General features: G+C 42.2%; 1 protein-coding gene across 4 annotated transcripts in view; it reads left to right on the top strand.

Moving 5' to 3' along the window:
* Positions 1-21482, top strand: part of ssbp1 (single-stranded DNA binding protein 1) — a 48873-nt gene that overhangs the window by 23672 nt on the left and 3719 nt on the right. For 2 of the 4 annotated variants that reach the window (XM_048603653.1, XM_020536068.2), the window contains 3 exons: positions 5823-5910; positions 10919-11007; positions 12474-12686. In XM_048603653.1, the coding sequence (XP_048459610.1) occupies positions 5823-5910; positions 10919-11007; positions 12474-12517 (221 nt within the window). In that variant the 3' untranslated portion in view covers positions 12518-12686. Of the gene's footprint in view, positions 1-5822; positions 5911-10918; positions 11008-12473; positions 12687-21482 lie in introns of those variants that run through there. The other 2 variants (XM_048603652.1, XM_048603654.1) reach the window with 1 other exon arrangement.

Genomic DNA, 21482 nt, shown 5'->3' with positions numbered 1-21482 from the left:
TTCATTGCCTTATTTGTCAATTGCCTTAAATCAGAGTCCTCTCGATTATTCCACCAATGGGAACAATTTCTCCCTCTCAGCTTGGTCTAGACCCATCATGATTTTAAAGCACCTCAGTCAAGTCTTCCCTCAGTCTTCTGCAAGGAAAATAGACCCAGCTTCTCCAATCCATCTTCATCACTGAAATTCTTCACTCCAGAACAAGTCTCATCAACTGCACTCTTTATAATGCATTCACTTTCTTTCTCAAGTGCAGTGCTCAGAACTGGACACAATACTGCAGCTGAGGCCAAACTGTTCTTTGATATAGGTTTGTCTTAACTTCCTTGCTGTTGTACTCTGTTAGTGAAAATACTGAATGCTTTACACGTCACCCTCTCAATTTGTCATGTCAGTTTAAATAACTTATACATATGTGCACCCAAGTCTCTCTTCTCCTACACCCTCTTTAGAGTTGTACCTTTTATTTTACACTATCTCTCCATGCTGTTCCTACTAATGTCAATTATTCAACTATGCCATCTATCTGCCCACTCCATGAACTTGTCTATGTCATTTGATGTTCTGCACTGTCCTCCAGTTTGCAATGGTTTCTAGTTTCATATTGTCTGCAAGTTATGAAATTGTTTCCTATGCATCAAGATCCAGATTATTTATATATATTAGGAAAAGCAAGGGTCCAATATTGATCCATGGAAATTCCACTACAATCCTTTTATTACTCTTAACAACATACATTACTATTACTCTCAGTTTCCTGTCACTCAACTTTTTTTTTCTCCATGTTGTTTCGATTCCTTTTATACCATGAGCTATGACTTTACTCATAAGTCTGTTGTGTTATTGAGTGCCTCTTGGAAGTCCATGTACACCACAGTAACATTACCCTCATCAACCTTCTCTGTTATCTCATCAAAAAACTCACTTAACTAAAGTGTACCAAACTCAGTTAAACAAATCTATTGCTGGCTTTCCTTATTTAATCCACATTTCTCTGTGTAACTTTTCTTTTATCCGGAAGGAATGTTTCTAAACGTTTCTCTAATACCACAAGTTAAACAAACTGGTATGTATTTGCATTTTTGAACAAATGTGTAATCTTTTCAACTCTGTAGTCTTCTAGCACCACCTTCGTGAGTCGAAGGAAAACTGGAAATTAAGGCCAGGACTTACCACTCCCAGTTCCCTCAGTAGCCCTCGTGCATCTCATTCAGACCTGGTTCTTTATCCACTTTAAGTACAACCTATCCAATATCTCCCCTATATCAATTTAAACCCTTCAAGTATCTGAATTTCCTCTTCTTTCTTCTTTCCTCCACTCCCTACTCCACTGATGCTCAGCAGCAGCAGTGTGAACCACCTATGAAATGCACTGCAGAAATTCACCAAAGCTCCCCAGACAGCACCTTCCAAACCCGTGACTACTACCATTTAGAAGGACTAGGGCAGCAGATAAATGGGAACACACCATCTGCAAATTCCCTTCCATACCACTCACCATCTTGACTTGGGAGTATATCGTTGTTCCTTCACTGTCACTTGGTCAAAATCATGGAATTCCCTCCATAAGGGTATTGTGGTCTACCTATAGCGCAGGAACTGCAGTGGTTCAAAAAGTCAGCTTACCACTACCTTCTCAAGGACAACTAGGGCACCTACGGTTTTGAGAAGGGTAGTTACCATACCACACTGTGATGCATCCAGATAGGATACTTTCTATTGGTGCATCTATAAAAATTGTTAACAGTCCTTATGGACATGGTGAATTTCCTTAGCCTCCTGAGGAAGTAGAGAGGTTGTTGTGCTTTCTTGACCATTGCATCAACGTGGGTGGACCTGGACAGATTGTTGGAACTTGGTGCTCTCAACCATCTCAACTTGGTGCTCTCACCCTCAGCACCATTGATGCAACTCGGGCACGTCCTCCTCTCCACTTTCTGAAGTCAATGACAAGCTTTTTCATTTTGCTGATGTTGATAAAGGAATTGTTGTCTTTATGCCACTAAGCTCTCGATCTGTTTCCTGTATTCTGTCATTGTTTGAGATCCAACCTACAATGGTGGTGTCATCAGCAAACTTGTAAATGGTGTTGGGGTGGAATTTGGCCACAGCGTCATGAGTGTGTAAGGAGTACAGTAGGGGGCTGAGTATGCAGTCCTGCGGAGCACTGTTGAGGATTATGGTGGATAAGGTGTTGCACCCTACTCTTACTGATTGCAATCTATGGGTCAGGAGGTCAAGGATCCATTTACAGAGGGGGGAGCCAAGACCTACGTCTCGGAGTTTTTGGAATTCTGGTGTAGAAGGTGGAATAGTAGTCAATAAGCAGGAGCCTGATGTGGGTACTCTTGTTATGCAGATGTTCCAGGGATGAGTGTCTGGCCAGGGCGTTGTGGTCTGCAGTGGACCTGTTGGAGAATTACAAAAGATTAAGGTGATTTGGAAGGCTGGTGTTGATATGAGCCTTGACTAATCTTGAAGCACATCATAATTATGGAGTTCAGAGCCACCAGGCAGTAGTCATTGAGGCATGCTGCATGATTTTATTTTGGCACTGGGAAGATGGTGGTCTTCTTGAAGCAGGTGGGGAGTTCAGATCGACATAAGGAAAGGTTAAAGATGCCAGCTGATCCACACAGGATCTGCTGGACATGGAGATGAAACAAAAATTATTCACGTCATATTTAACTCAAATCAGACCAAGCATGTCGACTCTAATTGGTTCCCGTGTTACCATAGGGATACAACAGTGACTTGACTGTCTGCAAGTCCCATTTCTCAGTGAAAAAATTTGCAGTGCGTGGACAAACAGAAACAAGGTTCCTTGTGTGCATTTCCACTCTTTGTTGTTCCCATCTGTCCAGTCCCTTGTCAATTGATGTCCAGTTCAGATTGCCCTCCTTCAGGGTATTTTCACTGTCAGCAATCTTCAATGCTGAGTACCTGTTTGAGAGTGGCACACTCCGAAAAATCCTGCCTCTTTCTGCTCTTCCTAATGGTCATCTATCTCTTAGCCTGAATCCTCATTGATGTTTGGGCTGACACCCTCCTTGAACGTACAGCCCAGGGAAGTCTGACCCTCCCTGATGCTGCAAAGTGACTCCAACTGTCCGATAAACTCAGAAACCCTGAGCTCGAGCTAAAGCAGCAGAAGATATTTCCTACACATCTGTCTTCAATATGCATGAAGTGTCCTGAGCTCCCACAAGGAACAGAAATTGCAATCAACAGATGCTCATCCATGATGTGAAAGAAAAGCATCCAAATTCCCTTTAACAGTGTAGCATGTGCCCTGTTTAAATTATTTCAATTAATATCTCAGGTCTTATTTGATTTACTATTATAGTGCCTTGACTTAGATGGGGAGGTGAGGAGTGGTGATGGCCTTCTGGATTATTACTGGATTTATTAATCCAAGGACCTAGCTTATAGAACATACAACAGTACTGCACAGGAATGGGCCCTTCGGCCCATGGTGTTGTGCCAAACATGACACAAAGTAAACTAATCCCTTCTGCCTGCCCTGTGTTCAAATACCTCTATTCCTTGCATTTCGATATGTGCTTATCGAAAAGTTCCTTAAATGCCGTATCATATATGCCTCCACCCACGACCCTGGCAATGCATTCCAGACTTCCACCGTCTGTGTGAAAAACACTTTCCCCTCACATTTCCTTTAAACTTTCCTCCTCTCACCTTAAATACATGTCCCCTAATATTTGACATTTCAACTCTGGGAAAAAGATTCTGACCGTCAACCCTATCTTTGCATCATTATTTTATAGACTTCCCTCAGCCTCCACTGCTCCAGAGAAAACAATTCAAGTTTTTCTAGCCTGTCCTTATAGCTCATACTCTCTAATCCAGACAGCATCCTTGAAAACCTATTCTGCACCCTCTCCAAAGTCTCCACATCCTTCTGTAATGTGGTGACCAGAATTGAAAGCAGTACTCTTAAGTGTGGCCTAACCAAAATTTTAGATAGTTGCAACATGACATCCTGACTCTTGTACTCAGTTCCCCGACCAATAAAGGCAAGTATGCTATACGCGTTCTTTACTATCTTATGTACTTGTGTGGACACTTGCCCGAATTAAACTCCATCTGCCGTTTTAACGCAAGTATCTATATCATGCTGTATCCTTTGACAAGCTTCTACGCTATCCACAACTCCACTGATCTTTATATTGTCTGCAAACTTACTAATCCACTGATCTACATTTTTATCCAAGTCATTTATAAATATGGCAAACAGCAGAGGTCCCAGTGTGGAACCACGGAACACCACTAGTCACAAAACTCCAGCCAGAAAAAACCCCTTCTGCCTTCTATGGGAAAGCCAATTCTGAATCTGAGCAGCCAAGTCACTGTGGATCCCATGCATCTTAATCTTCTGAATGAGCCTACCATGAAGGACCTTGTCAGAAGCCTTACTAAAATCCATGTGGACAACATCCACTGCTCTACTCTCATCAATCACCTTCTTAATCTCTTTGAAAAATTCAATCAAGTTAGACATGACCTACCCCACATAAAGCCATGCCGACTGGCCCTAATTAGGCAATGCTTTCCTGAATGTGTGTAAATCCTATCCCAAAGAATTCGCTCCAGTAGCTTCCCAACCACTGTTGTGAGACTCAGCAGTTTATAGTTTACTGGATTGTCCCTATTTCCTTTCTTGAACAGAGGAACAACATTTGCTATTTAGCAGTCTTGAACAGCGGAACAACATTTGCTATTCACCAGTCCTCCGGGATGTCTCCAGTCGCTAACGAAGATACAAAGATCTTGGTTAAGGCCCCAGCAATCTCCTGTCTTGTCTCTCTCAATAACCTGGGTTAGAAACCATTGGGTCCTTAATTCTCTTCAAAAGACCCAACAGCTTTCTTTATCTCAAAATGCCCTGGATTATTAGCATGCTGCACACTAATCTCACTAGCCTCCATATCCTTCTCCTGGGTGAGTACCAATGCAAGGTACTCATTTGGGATCGCGCCCATATCCTCTGCATCCAGGCTCAAGTTCCCTCCTTTATCATTGAGTGGTCCTACCTTCTCCCGAGTTATCTTCTTGTTGTATAGAATGCATTGGGATTCTCTTTAACCCTACTTGAGAACGACCAATAAAATGCCCGTCAACAGCTGCCTTCCTATCTCTTTCCCCATATCTCTACCCATGCCTGTCGCAGTATTCCATGTATCTCCTATCACCTCCTTTCATTTGAACTAACCATTCTACACGAAACCCACTTGCAGAAATTTCGGAACAAAAACAAAGTGGCTGGAAAAGCTCAGCAGGTGTGGCAGCATCTGTGAAGGAGAAAACAGAGTTAACGTTTCGGGTCCGGTGACCCTTCCTCAGTGCTGAGCTTTTCCAGCCACTTTGTTTTTGTTCCTGATTTACAGCATCCGCAGTTCTTTTGGTTTTTATTTAAGCAGAAATTTCGGTTATGAGGATAGATTGAAGAAAATGGGCTGTTCTCTTCGGAGCGAAGAAGGCATGAGCAGAGATTTGACACAGGATTTCAAAATCATGAGCGAGTTGATCAGAATAGATGGGGAGAAGATGTTCTTGCTCATAAAAGGAACAAGAACAAGAGGGCATAGATTAAAAATAATGAGTGAATGAAGCAAGGGTGTTGTGAGAAAATATTTAAAGGGACCGATCGGACAGGTCTTTCACTGAGTCGGCACCTACATGATAGGAGAATTGACCCAATTCTAAGACTCTAAGACCAGCTTGAGAATCGGCTGAGTATGACAATGTGTATCAGACTGTACATAGAAGAACTGTTTGCTAAAATTCTTAATGAATTATTGCAGGTGACATCAGTCAGAAGACAACCTGGCACCGAGTTTCCATATTCCGACCAGGCTTGAGGGACTTAGCTTATCAATACGTGAAGAAGGGGTAGGTGCAATCACATTACACTTGCTCATTGGTCTCACTTCCCTGGTGAGCCAAGGTTGATTATCAGATGTTGGAAGATGGATAAAGTTTCCCCATCTGCTCACCAACAAGCAATCACAGAATAATTACAGTTAAGAAATAGGCCACTCAGCTTATGTGTTTGTACTGGCTGTTTGTATGAGCTACTCCCCCAGTCCCAAATCTTCCCTCTGGCCTTGCAGATTTTTTGCTTTCACTTAGTTGCCCCATCACTTTTGAACGCATCTCTTGTGCACTGCACTTTCATTTCAGATCTGAAACACTCACAGCAGAAAACCTGTTTTCTGGTGTTGCTGTCACTTCTCATGGGACGTATGCCAGTGTTGGGAGATGTGACTCGTAGACTAGTGAAGCAACAGCCTACAATAGCTATGCTCACAGAATCATACCTTACACATAATGCAGACAACACCGTTACCATCCCCGGGTATGTCCAGTCTTACTAGAAGGACAAAGCCAGTAAAGGTGGTGGCACAGAAGCCGCCTTTGGAGTTCTCAACATTGTCCCCATACCCCATGAAGTCTCATGGCATCAGGCCAAATATGGGAAGGAAACCTCTTGAAATTACCATGTGGCGCCCACGTGATGAATCAGTAGTCCTTCATGTTGAACAACACTTGGAGGGCACACTAAGGGAGGCAATGACACAAAATGTACTCTGCTGGAAATCTTCAAAGTCCACCATCAAGAGTGGCTTGGTAGCAGCACTACTGACCAAGCTGCTCGAATTTGAAAGGACATAGCTGCTAGACTGCATCTCTGGTAGGTTGTTGAGGGAGTCAGCAGAAAAGAAAAGCATACCTTGATTCAATGAAGAGGGCAGGTGAGCATGTCAGGACCAAAATCAAGATTACCTAAACAATAAGGTGTCAAAACTGGCAAAGCTACAACACTGGACAAGCAAACACTGAAACCAGCAAAGTTTAGGGATTCCCCAGTGAAGGTCAGTCATCTCAGCTCCAGGACATCTCTGCAGGAACTCCTCAGGATATTGTCTTAGACCCAACCATTGTCTTCTTCTTCATCAGTGACCTTCCCTCCATCATAAGGTCTAAAGTGGGGATGTTCCCCAATGATTACACCATTCATGACTGCTCAGAAACAGAAGAAGTCCATATCCAAATGCAGAAAGACCTGGACAATATTCAGGTTTGAGCCGATATGTGGCAGGTAATAGTCACATCACACAAATGCCAGGCAATGACCATCCCCAACAAGGGGCAGTCCAAACACTGACTCTTGAAATTCAATGCCATTCTGATCATTGAATCCCCTATTATTAACATCCTGAGGTTACCATTGACGAGAAACTTAACTAAATGAGGAGATGTTGCTTTTTCTCAGAGGGTTGTGCAACTTTGAATTCTCTGTCTCAGAAGGCATTGAATGTGAGCTCATTGAATATTTTTAAGCCAGATGTAGGTAGATTTGACTTAGGCAGAGAATCATAGGTTAAATGGAGAATGTGGAATTCCAAACACAAACAGGTCAGCCATAATCTTATTGAATGGTGGAGCAAGCTCAAGGGGTCTAATGGCCGAATTCTGTTCTTATTATAGGGTCCAATGGACTAGCTTTTTAAACACTGTGACTACAAGAGTAGGTCAGAGGACTTCTGCAGTGACTAACTCGACTCTCTGCCCGCTCCTGGCCTCGGTCTCCCTGCTTGCACCCCATCTTGCTCACTCTCTGCCTGCTTCATTCCCAACCTTGCTGTCTCTCTGCCCACTCCTAGCCTTGCACTCTTTCTGCCTACTCAGCTCCCAGCCTCATTGTCTTACCTTTACTGTGGGCATGGGGCAGACACACTCTGAGTCTTGTTACATCTTCAAAAAGTTCTCATCAATTTATCAATCACATTCTCCCTTTCACAGGACCAAGTTGATTCTGTCTTATTGTGTTATGATTTTTGAAATGCTTTTGTAATACCTCCTCATTATCGGATTCTAGCAGTCTTCCAGTGACAGATGTTAAGGTAACTGGCCGATAGTTTTGTCTGATCTCTCCTTCCTTGTGTGAAGATGTTACGTTTACAGTTTTCCAATTCACTGGAACCTTCCCAGAATCTAGGGAATTTTAAGAACTACACTATTGCATCCAACATCTCTGCAGCCATTTCTTAAAGGTCTTAGAAAATTGGCCATTAGATCAAGAGAATTTGTCAGCCATTGCTTTTCCCATTATTTGTTCTGTAATGATTGTGATTATTTAGCTTCCTTCCTCTTTTTTGTCTCTTGATTTTCTACAAGTTTTGGGATGCTTTTTATGACTTCTGCTGTGAAGGCAGACGCAAAACACTTATTCAAAGCCTCTGAAGTTTCCTTGATTCCTCTTATTAATTCCCCAGCCACAACCTTTAAAGGATCCATGCTTACTTTAGCCACTTTTTTTCCTTTTTATGTACATGAAGAAGTTTTTGCTTTGTATTTTTTTTATTTTTCTTGCTAGTTTACTCCCATTCTGCAATTTCTCCTTTTGTTTAGTCCTTATTTGCTGGTTTCCATAATTTTCCTAATCCTTTGGCCAACCACTGATCTTTGCAAAATTGTATGTGTTTTCTTTAATGCTTAACTTCTTACTTCAGTCACAGGTGATTCATCTGTCTTGTATAATCTTGGTACATACATTTTGATTTTTCAAGCCAAGATAATTTCTCATTATAGTACTGATGTCCTCATATATTAACAGAGCTACCTCACCTGTTTTTCCCTTTTTCCTGTTCTTCTGAAATGCCAGATACCTTAAATATGGAGGTCCCAGCCACAATCTCTTTGCTGTGACAAAGACGTGGTTGTGTCAAAAGAAACAGGTTTTTAATCAGAAAGGGAATCAAGGGTTATGGGGAAAGGCAGGAATGTGGAGTTGAGGATTACCAGATGAGTCAGGGTTGAATGGCAAAACAGACTCAGTGGGCTAAATAGCCTACTTCTGCTCCTATGCCTTTTGGTCTTTGTGTCATTGGGTAGTGCACTAAAAATTAGTCTCCTGTATTCCTCCAGTTGTGATGAGTTAAAGATTGTAAAAAAAAAAATGCAGAGTTTCCCAATTTACCTGTCTTTTACACCAAGGTTGACAGAAAGAATGGACCAGGTTTCTGAACTTAAGAGGAATTGCTATGTATTACAAATAAATAGATCCCAATTACAGATAAACAATGATGAACTGTCAACATAAGACTAACCCATTCATAATTCTCCGTCTGTACATGCAGAGACAAAGGATGGAAAGAAAGACTGGGAAGACAGTTCAGTGGTCCCTCTCCACAGGGTTTGTGGAAATGATCCATTTGCAGATTAGAATGCTGCTTCTCGATCTTCCTTATCCTCTCCAGATGCTTTAGCTTGTTAGAATAGAGTAGAATAGAATCCCTACAGTGTGGAAACAGGCCCTTCGCCCCAACAAGTCCACACCGACCTAAGGAGCACCCACCCAAACCCATCCCCCTATAACCCACTTAATCTACACATCCCTGAACACTATGGGCAATTTAGCATGGCCAATCCACCTAGCCTGCACATCTTTGCACTGTGGGAGGAAACTGGAGCCAGAGAAAACCCATGCAGACACTGGGAGAATGTGCAAACTCCACACAGACAGTCACCCAAGAGTGGAATTAAACCCGGGTCCCTGGTGCTGTGAGGCAGCAGTGCTAACTACTGTGCCACCATGCCGCTCCAAAGGAGGTTGTTTGCAGGAGGCACGGAGTGACCGGTTCACACTTTAAATGTCTCTGTGTTATTAATTAAAAGTTACATGTCACGGCACCTGATGAGGATAAATAAGCGTGCTGTCTTCAGGTTTGAGATGCTTTTTACTGCAGAGCAAGAATAACTCCCTTCTGGAGGTCTGATAATTTCTAAATCAAACATTCACAATCCCAGACTGTTCAGCTACTTGTGAGCCAAACACATGGTACTTTGCAAGAAAACGACCTTGGTCATCAACAACAGGTCACTCGTCCACAGACCAATCAGCCATCCGTGCCATTCCTACACACCCTCCTGGGTCCAGCTTGTATAGACCTTGGCTTTGAACTGCATATACAAACAAACAACTGCACTTACAATAAGTGTCAGGTAATTTTGCTTTTAAAAAATGCAGCTAACCTTCCACCACCCTTGGACTGGAAAACAATCCTGTTCACATTTCAATCAACAACACAACAAAGATAAAAGGAAGTGGTCTTTACAGTTGTTACTATCAGTTATATCTATTTGGACTCTTAATTCATCTATCTTATTACCCAATCTGTGAATATTCAGTTAAGGAGCCTCTAATTCTGTCTTTTCGTAATTTTTCCCCAATTGCCCGTACTTACTAGTGCACTGTTCTGTCTGTGCACTGTGTCCTTTCCTGTTGCACTCTAGTTACCATTACCCAGACAGTCTGCACTATTAGATTGCCCTTACTGTTTAACTTTCTTGTTCACTGAGCAATTAACCCCCACCATCACTCACCCACTTCACAATCCTGCGCAGCCCTCTCTGCAACACTAATTCTACCATTTGCCAGGTCTTAGCATAGTTCAGGTATAGCCCATCCCAATAGTACATCTGTCTTCCGCCGTATTAGTGCTGAATTGAAATCCATTTCTCTGACACCAATCTGTGAGCCATACGTTCAACTCTGTGAACTTTATTTCTCCTCTGCCAACTTATCATGGCTCAGGTAGTAATCCAGAAGTTATTTACCTTCAAGGCTTGGGGAGAAGTCCTTGACCCCTTTCTTGGACAGACCTCATGGCCTTGGAGATTGATGTTCAGGCAAAGCACTCCATGATAATTTTCCTTTCCTCTCCGAATGGGGCTCTGGTAATTTCTAAACCCAGCTAGGGGATTTTCCGATGGGGTATTTGCTGAAGAATACCGTCTTTAACCGCAGGGTTTGAGTCAGTAGAGAGGGATCAGTTAACAAGTAGTTCCATGCTGCTTCTTTTGGAATTATTTATCACTTTCTTTTACTGAACAGAGCCAGAATTTATGTAGAGGGGAAACTAGACTATGGTGAATATGTGGACAAGAGCAATGTTCGAAGACAAGCAACTACAGTGGTGGCAGGTAAGTCCATCCCGATGACCTGGTTTTAATCGGACACAAAGTGAAAAAGAACAGAAGGGTAAAGAAATTCGTGAGAAAAGGATTAATGGGTAACGTTACAAGAAACCTTTAAATTTGTTGATAAGTAAATGGCAAATGGGTTTTCAAAGGTTAAGTCATGTTACTTCCTGACAAAGCAGGAAATCTCGTGAATGATGAGGTGCTAAATCATGGGTTCTTAAAGCAATGAAGGAGCTTGTTTTTTGTTCTTTGAAAGAATGGTCCAGTAATTCTACATTCTCTGTCTTTTCTCCATAGTTCTGCAGATTTTTATCCTATTCTTTTTGAAAGTTTACATTTTTCTGTTTTTAATGACCATTTGATGTGCTGAATTTAATTTTTCCTGCAACAATCTGATTCAAAGAATACTTGCAATGCAGAGGGAGGCCTTTCAATCCATTTTGCCTATGCTGGCTCTCTAAAAGATCATTTCAGTTCTTGCTCCTCCCGGGGCCTCTCCCCTATATCTCTTCAGATAAGAGTCTTGAAGCCTGGTTTAGGAATCAGTGCCTTCAGATCATAGCCACTCAAGTGAATCTGTCTCCATTACATTCTCAGACGGTGCATTTCAGGTCCCAACCACTGAAGTGAACCTGCCTGCATCACACACTCTCACGCAGTGCATTCCAGATCCTAACCACTCACTGGAGAAACGGTTTCTCCTCATGTCCATTTTGTTTCTCTTGTCAGTTGCTTTAACTCTGTGCTCTGTTGTTCAAGAGTTGCTGACCAGTCTGAACTGTGCCACTGTTCAGTGCTAGGCATTACTGGGACCATGGGCAGAAATCCATAAGGAAATCAGCATGGATCCCCCAAAGGCATGTAAGGTGCAGCTTTTTGGTCAAGGATGCCTTTGGAATTCTCAGGGTAGGAGATTGGCGCTAGGCATTGGAAGTTAGATCGACATTTCTCAGGGGGTGTCCCTAATGCCCACCTTGCATTTTCAGAATTGGGTATGGCCTTTCCTCCTTGCCTTTTCACCACCAAGCAAATGGTGATGAAATGGTTTTGCCGCTCTCATCCACCTGTCATTGCCAATTGGTTTGAGTACCAGTTGTGAGCAGTGGTTGGCCATCTAAGGCCCACAGTGGACATAAAGTCGGGCACCTTATCCATCCCAGTATTCTAGAGACCAGGTTGGAGGTAGCCAGAAAAGCAGTAGAGCAGGCAGCTGACATGTATTACATTTCTTCCAACCTGAAACACTCTTGGCTGGTGGGGGGGATACTCTACAGTGTCTGCATAAGTTCCCAACAAAGCTAAATTGTCTCAAAGATATATAATTGTCCTACTTAGATTTGCATTTAATACTGATCTAAAATGTGAAATAACCTAAAGTTTAGAATATGTTATAAAATCAAAGTAATATGATGTGTTACTATTCACCAAATTTCCCCGTTGAACCTATTTGTTATTTTTCTTTACAGATAATATAATATTTCTAAGCGACTCTGTCAAGGATAAAGTCTAGCCAGCTTCTCCCCCTGGTGGTGGTTTTGATTGTTTTTCTGTATCTATGTTTATGACTGTGAATTGGACTCTAGCCTTGGGCTTATAGTGATGTCACTTCTGAATAGATCATGTAATTTTTGATAATTGTTCAATGTGCTAAGATTACAATAAAGTAATGGCTGATCATAGTAACCTGTCTTTTGCCTTCACTCACATACGGAGGTAATATCCGTGGCTCATGGCTATGGTTTACAGCTGTTATTGTCAAAGAAGGGAAGGAGTTGTCAACGTCAGTGAGAATTCTCTCTGTGTCAATTGAGGCTCTATTGGTAACACGAGAAAGAGTCATTGTTTCAAACTAGTGCCTCAGTGCAGTGCTCAGTATATTGTCAGGACTACCACCTTTCATTGAGATGTTAAGCTGAGGCCCCATCTTCCCTCTCATCTGGATGTCAACAGTCCTGTTGAAGCTGGTTCTCCACAGTTTCATGGCCAGGTAGATAATACAATTGACAACCAGGCTCAATATAGAAGGTCCAGAAGTAAATATGAGAAATAAAGAGAAAGCATGAGAAGCGACTAGTAACAAATATAAAAGAGAATCCCAAAAGCCTCCTTCCGGCATTGTTACAAGGTTGGGCAGAATATTCATGAACTGGAAGGCAGGAAGTTAGAATGGTTGGTAAAAATGATAGTGGAGAAAAAGAATGCCTGATCCCTTTAAGAGACTGTGCTTTGCCTGTCCTTGAAAATTTACATGTACTGTGCACAGAGCGTGCTGAATTGAAACGTTTTGTATTGAACAGCCAAGCAGCACTTTTAACAAGACAAGTCTTTTCAAATTTAGCCAATCAACTTAAACCAAGACCTTAGATACTAAAAGCCAATTGAATTTAAAAACTGATGTAAGAATTTCATGTGTCGTAGAGGGTATATAAAGACAGGGCATATGGAAAATTGTGAAAGTCAATTGTTATTTGAGGGGAGAACAAGCGCACCATCTGAGAAGTAAGCCCCGAGCTCTCATAAGAAGTTGCTAAGCTCTCTAAGAAAGCACCATTTTATCGATAAAAGGTACCATGGCATTTTTAGCTTAGCATCCTCACAGAAGAAATTACTCAGAAAACATCCCTGACAGTAGAATCAGTGGAAGTAAGGCTTTTGTGGAATAACGGAAAAGGCAGAGGATTCCAGAAGACAGTCTGTGCAAACATGGAGAGATTAAGTTTTAATTTATTGTTGTCTTATTAATTGGGTTTATAGAAGTGGGACTTGTGTTTATTTGAACTGCATTCCAGTAGAACTTAGACCAGTTAGGAAGTAGTAGTCTAATGGGGAATTGTTCGGTTGGTTAGTAATTCTATTAATTTGTTCATTGTTAGGGTTAGATAAATAAATTGTTCCTTGTTATTTATAAAGTGGATCAGGGATTTTTTTTTTTCTTTTAACCACACTTTTAACAGATTACGAGGGGAAGCGTGAGCTTCTCTGGGTGTTTCGGGGGTAATTATTAGAAGGGAAATTCTAATCCCATCATAGCAGATTGGGGCTTTTGTTTTAGAACATAGAACAGTACAGCACAGTACAGACCCTTCGGCCCACGATGTTGTGCTGACCTATTATCCTACTGTAAGATCAAACTACCCTGCATACCCTTCATTTTACTGTCATCCATGTGCCTATCCAATAGTCGCTTGAATGTCTCTAAAGTATCTGACTCCACTACCACCGCCGGCAGCGCATTCCACGCACCCACTACTCTCTGTATAAAGAACCTACCTCTGACATCTCCCCCTATACCTTCCTGTAATCACCTTAAATTATGTCCCCTCATAATAGTCATTTCTGCCCTGGGAAAAAGTCTCTGGCTATCCACTCTATCTATGCCTCTCATCATCTTGTACACCTCTATCAAGTCACCTCTCATCCTTCTTTGCTCCAATGAGAAAAGCCCTAGCTCCCTCAACCTTTCCTCATAAGACAGTAGAATTTAGACCAGCTAGGAAGTAGTTTGTAATCTAAGGGGGAATTGTTCTGTTTGTTAGTAATTCTGTTAATTTGCTCATTGTTAAGGTTAAATAGATAAATTGTTTCTTGTTATTTATAAAGTGGATTAGGTATTTTCTTTCTTTTAACCACTTTTTTAACATCACGAGGGGAAAGGTGAGCTTCTCTAGGTGTTTCGGTGGTAGTTATTAGAAAGGAACCTATAATCCCATCATAGCAGATTGAGGCTTGTGTTTTGGTTTACTTATCAGAGGGGTTCGGCCATTCCCCCTCCATAATGGCATGTAAGTATCAATAGTAAAAGGGTAGAAAGAGGAGGAGTAGGACTGATTTGAGACCTACAAAGGGACTTCCACATAGAGACAGGCCATTTCAAAGACACACTCAGATCCAGCTCCAGGCATCTGGTAAAGGTCCCATTGGAAACTGCACCCCATCCTTGCTACCAACCACCTATCCACACTCTCCCCTTCAATCATCGTCTAGAATCCCCTTCCTATCACTGTCTATGAATGACTGGCTTCCTCCTTGATCTGTGGCTTTGAATGGCAGTAGTAATAGCAGTGACCATCACCTTCCATAGCTCTTGAGTACAGAGAGCTGCCAGCCTCTGATTGGGCTCCCAACCCCTGGGATCATCAACATGATTGATCCAACAGAGGGTGGCAGAGAGATGTCATTGAGGAGCATTCTGGGAGAAGTTGGCTCAGTCACAACAACTGAACAGTAGATCACAGAAGAACCCGGTGTCAAGGAACGGTAATGTTCCAGTAAGGAGGAAGGAAAAGGATCACAAGGTAAGGGACCGGTTGTGGTTTTGTCAGAAGGAAAAAAGAAGTTTACGTAAGGTTTAAGAAGCTAAAATCAGACAGGGCCCATGAGGAATATAAAGCAAGAAAGAACTTAAGTAAGGAGGAGCCATGAAATGACCTTGGCAAGTATGGTTAAAGAGAATCCCAAGGCATCAAAAAACAAGAGGATAACTAGGGGAGAAGGTAGGACCAGTCAAGGATATAGGAGCGAACTTGTGCTCAGTGGCTGAGAATGTGGGCGAGATTCTAAATGATTACTTAGCATCAGTATTCACCCAGGAGAAAGATGTGGAGGGTAGTGAGATTAGTGTGGAGCATACTAATATGATAGGGCATTTTGAGATCGAGAAAGAAGTGGTGTTGGGTTTCTTGAAGAGCCTTAAGGTGGATAAACCCCAGGCCATATGGTATCTACCCCAGATTATCGAGAGAGGTAAGAGAGGAGATTGCTGGGGCCTCAACCAAGATCATGGTTAGCCACTGGAGTGGTCCCAGAAGAGTATCTAATCTTGTTCCTCTGTTCAAGAAGGGAAATAGGATAATCCAGGAAACCAGAGACTGGTGAGTCTCACATCGGTGGTTGGGAAGCTATTGGATAGAATTCTTAGGGGTAGAATTTACACGCCTTTAGAAAGGCATGGCCTAATTAAGGACAGTTAGCATGATTTTGTGCAGAGCAGGTCATGTCTTATTAACTTGATTTTTAGAATTTTTTTGAGGTGGTGTCGAAGGTGATTGATGAGAGTGAAGCAGTGGATGTTGTCCACATGGATTTTAGTAAGGCTTTCGACAAGGTCCCTCATGGTAGGCTCATTTCAGAAGATTAAGATGTATAGGATCCATGGTGACTTGACTGCGTGGATTCAGAATTGGCTTGCCCATTGAAGGCAAAGGGTAATGGTGGAAGGGTGTTTTTCTGGCTGAAGGTCTGTGTCTAGTGGTGTTCCGCAGGGATCTGTATTGGGATCTCTGTATTGGGATGAAAATGTAGATGGGTAGGTTAGTAAGTTTGCAGACAACACAGAGATCTGTGGAGTTGTGGATAGTGTAGATGATTATCAAAGGATGCAGCAGGATATAGATCAATTGCAGATATGTGTGGAAAAATGGCAGATGGAGATTAAGCAGGAAAGTGTGAGGTGCTGCACTTTGGGAAATCAAATGTTAAAGGAAAGTATATAGTTAATGCCAGGACCCTGAATAGCATTGATGTACAGAGGAATCTTGGGGTTCAAGACCATAGCTCCGTGAAAGTAGCCACCGCAAGTGGACAGGATGTAAAGAAGGCGTATGGCATGCTTGCAATTATTGATGGGTCGTTGAGTACGAGAGTCATAATGTCATCTTGCAGCTTTACGAGACTTTGGTTAGGCCATATTTAGAGTATTGCATTCAGTTCTGGTCGCCACATTACAGGAAGGGTATGGAGGCTTTGGAGAGGGTGCAGAAGAGATTTACCGGGATGCTGACTGGATTAGAGGGTATAAGCTATAAGGAGAAGGTAGAAAAACCAGAGTTATTTTCTCTGGAGCAGCAGAGGCTGAGGGGGAGACTTGACAGAAGTCTATAAAATTATGAAATGCATAGATAGGTTTGACAGTCAGAATTTTTTTCCCAGAGTTGAAATGTGTAATACTAGGGGACATGCATTTAAGGTGAGGGGGGAAAGTTCAAAGGAGATGTGAGGGTCAAGCTTTTACACAGAGAGCAGTAGGAGTCTGAAATATTTTGCTGGGGTAATGGTGAATGCAGATACGAGGGCATTGAAGGGATTTTTAGATAAGCACATGAAAGGCAAGGAATGGAGGGATATGGACTAAGGGCTGGTGGAAGGGATTAGTTTAATTTGGTGCCATGTTCGGCACAATATCATGGGCTGCATGGCCCGTTCCTGTGCAGAGCTGTTCTATGAATGTTTTGTGGTGGGGAAGGCCTGCCATTGGTCTGTTAATTGCTCGGGTGCCACCAGATGCTGAGGCCTTCTCAGATGGAGGTGATGATGGTCCCTCACTGGCTTTCCAATTGCCGGCGAATTGATAAGTAGCCACTGAGTGACTGACACTCTCGCAACTGTGTCCTCCAGTGACTAACATTCCCTGGGATTGAAATCTGTCACCCGCAAGCCAGGAGCCTGTTGTCCCTGGTGACTGATATTGTTGGTAATTGAAATTTCTGGTGACAAATTACTTATTCCTAATTACTTATATGGGCAGTGAGTGGCCCTCCGGGTGACTAGTTCTCAGATTGTCCATTTCTCCCAGTGAGGCCGTCAGAGTGAGTGAATCTCAGGTTGTTGGTTCTTTTATTCTCTTTCACCTGCATTACCATATCTTAATCATGGCTTTTAGTTTTTCTCAACCTCCATCTCTGCCAGTTTAGACATTTATTTTGACCTCACAGATATATTTGGTGCTATGTTTATTGCTCCTTGTGATTAGCAGTTAGTTGCATTTGATCTACCCTGTCCAACTCCGCTGCTTTTCTTCATTTGCTTTTTCCCAATATTTCTTTTCAATATCTGTTGGTAACTGCATACTGTTCAGCACCATTTGCAACTCCTCAGGTACTGACAGAATCCATGTTCAAATGCAGCAAGACCTGGACAATATTGAGGGTTAGGCTGACAAATGGCAAGTAACATTCACACTATACAAGTGTCAGGAAATGAATATCTCCAACAAGAGAGAATCTAAACATCTCCCATTGACATTCAATGGCATTACCATCACTGAATCTTTCCCTATCAAAATCCAGGGGGTTATCGTTGACCAGAAACTGACAGGATTTGCCATATGAATACAGTGGCTACCAGAGTAGGTCAGAAGCAAATAACTCACCTCTTTGACTTCCCAAAGCCTGTGTCATCTGTCCATCAATGTGGCGAGTTTTGTGGCTTGCAGACTGTAGTCAGTATTGACTATGGTTTTAAAATCTATATTTTGTGAAACATTCCTAACTAAATAAGAAACCAAGGCTCCGAGTTTTGAAAATGGTGTTTGGGTTTGTGATCTAACATTGAATCCTTCTTGTGACATTAGGCTTCTGAGTGATTCAATTGAATCAGTGATGAACTTACTGCTAAGATTAATGTCCTACAGAAGAGATTGCAGGGGAATTAGAAACTCTTAGTTAAATATGACTTTGCAGCATCAAATGAAGGAGTAAAAATTAGCAGTGGGAGTGACCAAAAAACAGCTCGTTTTAGAACGGAGCTAAAAATGAAGGAAAAGTAATTTCCCCTCCAGGCCCTTCAACATTTTGACTTGGAAATGTATCACCTTTCCGTTAGTGTCGCTTGCTCAAAATCTTCAAACTCTGTCCCTATTGGCATTGTGGGTCTACCTACAGGAAACAGACTGCAATGGTTCAAAAAAGCAGCTCACCACCATCTTCCCAGGGAAATAAGAATGGACAGTAAAGACGATAAAGTTAAAAAGCTATTGGAAATATGCATCAACCATAAGGACTGACAGAACAAGAGTTTAACATTCAACAACTGTTCCTCTGCACTGAGAGGATTTACAGTTGTCAAAAAAATACTGTCAACCAATTTGAAAGAGCAACACAAGCAAATATTGTGTGCCAGTGATAGCAGGAGATGGGAATAGAAGCAAATTAGTTTACAGCACTCAGTGTAGGGTTCCACAGAGAGCACTTTAATTTCAACTTTGTAAGCCTGTAATTATTAATTGAAATTTATGCAATATAAATGTCCATAGGTTAAACTATATGATAATTAAATAAGTTACATTGCCCAGCATAATCTACAATTAAAGAGGTTGTTAGAGTCCTGTTGAGTTAGGACAGACTTGGAATATGCACTGCTTGAGTAGGATTACAACAACTTTGGTGAAAGATTGGAGTGAGTTACAGAGTGGATTCCAGAATAGCTGAGGACAGAGTTCCCTTCACAGTGAGGCTGAATAATTGGCATTTCAGTAATGGACACACACAAATTGTAAGAGCAGTTGACAGAGCCAATAACTGAACTTAAGTGATCTGTAGCACATACATGGTGGGCCACATCAGAACTAGGCTACACCCTTGTACTAACAGCCACACATTAGGAATAGTGTCTACTCTGCCCCAGGAAGACTGTAAATGACAGGGGCATTTCTGACTGTTCAGATGTATTTTTGAGTAAACTACTTCAATCCCATCAGCATTGCATGTATTGGGAGGTTTGTGATCATGCATTAAGAAAGTGTATTAATCAGATGTTTCTACGTCTGGTCCTTATTGGAAAAGGATGAAGGTCTGTGGATAACTAGTACACTGTTTTAATTTGAAAGATTTAGCTACAGTCTGCTCCAAAATACCAGAAATTGCTCAAAATATCAATGTATATTCTTCAAAAATTAGTATGTACAACTGGGATTGCGGGAGGCCGAAATGAAAAAGTCGGAGAAAATATGATGTAATTCAGGGATCGACGAAGAAACAAAGTATTGCAAATGCTGGAAATCTGAAAGTAAAATGCAGCATGCTGGGAATTCTCAAGCAGGTCAGGCAGTGTCTCTGGAGAGAGTGAAAAACAGAGTTAATGTTTTAGATTTGGGCCCTTCACCATCACTGGAGAGTTCAAAACGGAAAAGGATTTAAGGAGGTGAAAGGGAGAGTGGAGTAACAACACAAAGGAGAGTCTGCAATACAGTGAGTAAATCTAGCAACAATAGCGTCAACAGGTTTGGTTATAAAATTGGTGTTGGACCTCAATCCATCAGAGGCTGAATATCAACTCTCCAATACTCCAGTCTATCTCCATCTGGACCATGACAACCCCACTATCTCCAGGATTGGCACTGACCTCATCCTGTGAAGATCTCCTCTCCACAGCTTCCTACCTCATTGTTCCCCAACGTTACACAGTCTGCTTCTACCTCCTTCCCAAAATCCACAAACATGACTGCCCTGCCAAACCCATTGTTTCAGCCTACTCCTGCCCTGTTGAACTTATTTCTTCCTACCTGGACGCTATTTCTCCCCCTGACTTGTTCAGTCTCTTCCCACTAACATTTGTGATTCTTCGGATGCTTTCAGTCGGTTTCACAATTTCCGATTTTCTGGTCCTAGCCACCTGCTCTTCCCCGTGGATGTCCAGTCCCTCTACACGGCCATCCCCCATCAGGATGGTATGGAGGTTGTTTGCCTCCTCTTGGAAAAGAGTCTTCATTCACTGTCTTCCTCCTTTACATGCATGAGCTTGTTCTCACTTTGAACATCTCCTTTAACTCGCCTGTTTCTCTAAGCAACATCATGGGTCTTTCTCTTTGTGGAGGGTCCCCATTGGGAACCATCTATTGTTACAGTTCTACCCAGCACTCCCACCCATCCCACCATCTCTTTCTCCAGTACATCAATGTTTATTACTACCACCTCCTGCTCTTGCCCGATCTGGGTTTTCATTGACTTCTGTTTCCAATTTGCACACCTCTCACCTTCACCTGTCCCATCTCTGATTCTTCCCTTCCCTCTCAGTCTTCAATCCTGTGGATTAGACTAGTAACTAGTATTCATTACAAATTCAGTGACTCGCACAGTTACTTGACTACACCTCCTTATGCCTTGCTTCTTGTAAGAACTCCCATCCATTCTCCCAGTTTCTCCAGCTGAGTCACGGCTATTCTGATGATACCACTTGCCAATTTGCTGCTTCCAACATAACCTATCTTTTCCTTGTTAAAGTTCCCCTTCTCCCCTTTGTGGTTGATAGGATGTGTCTGACGCATCTCCTGCACTTCTGTCCTCTCCCATTGCCTTACCATCCAGAACAACAATTGTATTCCTTTTGTCCTCAATTTCCAACCACCAGTCTCCGCATTTAAAGGATCATCTCCACCATTTGCAGTACCTCCAGTGGGATTCCACCACAACATATATATTCCCCTCCCCTCCCCTGGCAGTATTCCATTGTAACACCCTGATCATTCCTCAATTACCCTCATCACCTCACCAACCCCGTCCTATTGCGGCTTCCTGTATAATACCTGGGCATTTACTACCTCCCATTCTTTCATCGTATTTTATTTGTACTTCAGTACCGTGTGATACCCCAAGAAGTCATTCCCCACATATTTTGAAGTTTCCTGTTTTATCAATTTGTTCAGCATTCTGCATTTAATATGTAATTGGTTGCAAATATGTATTCCATGAGCTTTTCTCTTA

Source organism: Rhincodon typus, chromosome 12 (assembly GCF_021869965.1).
Source record: "Rhincodon typus isolate 14 chromosome 12, sRhiTyp1.1, whole genome shotgun sequence".
NCBI lineage: Eukaryota > Metazoa > Chordata > Chondrichthyes > Orectolobiformes > Rhincodontidae > Rhincodon > Rhincodon typus.
Note: the sequence above shows the minus strand (reverse complement) of the source record. Positions and strands in the feature narration are given on the sequence as shown.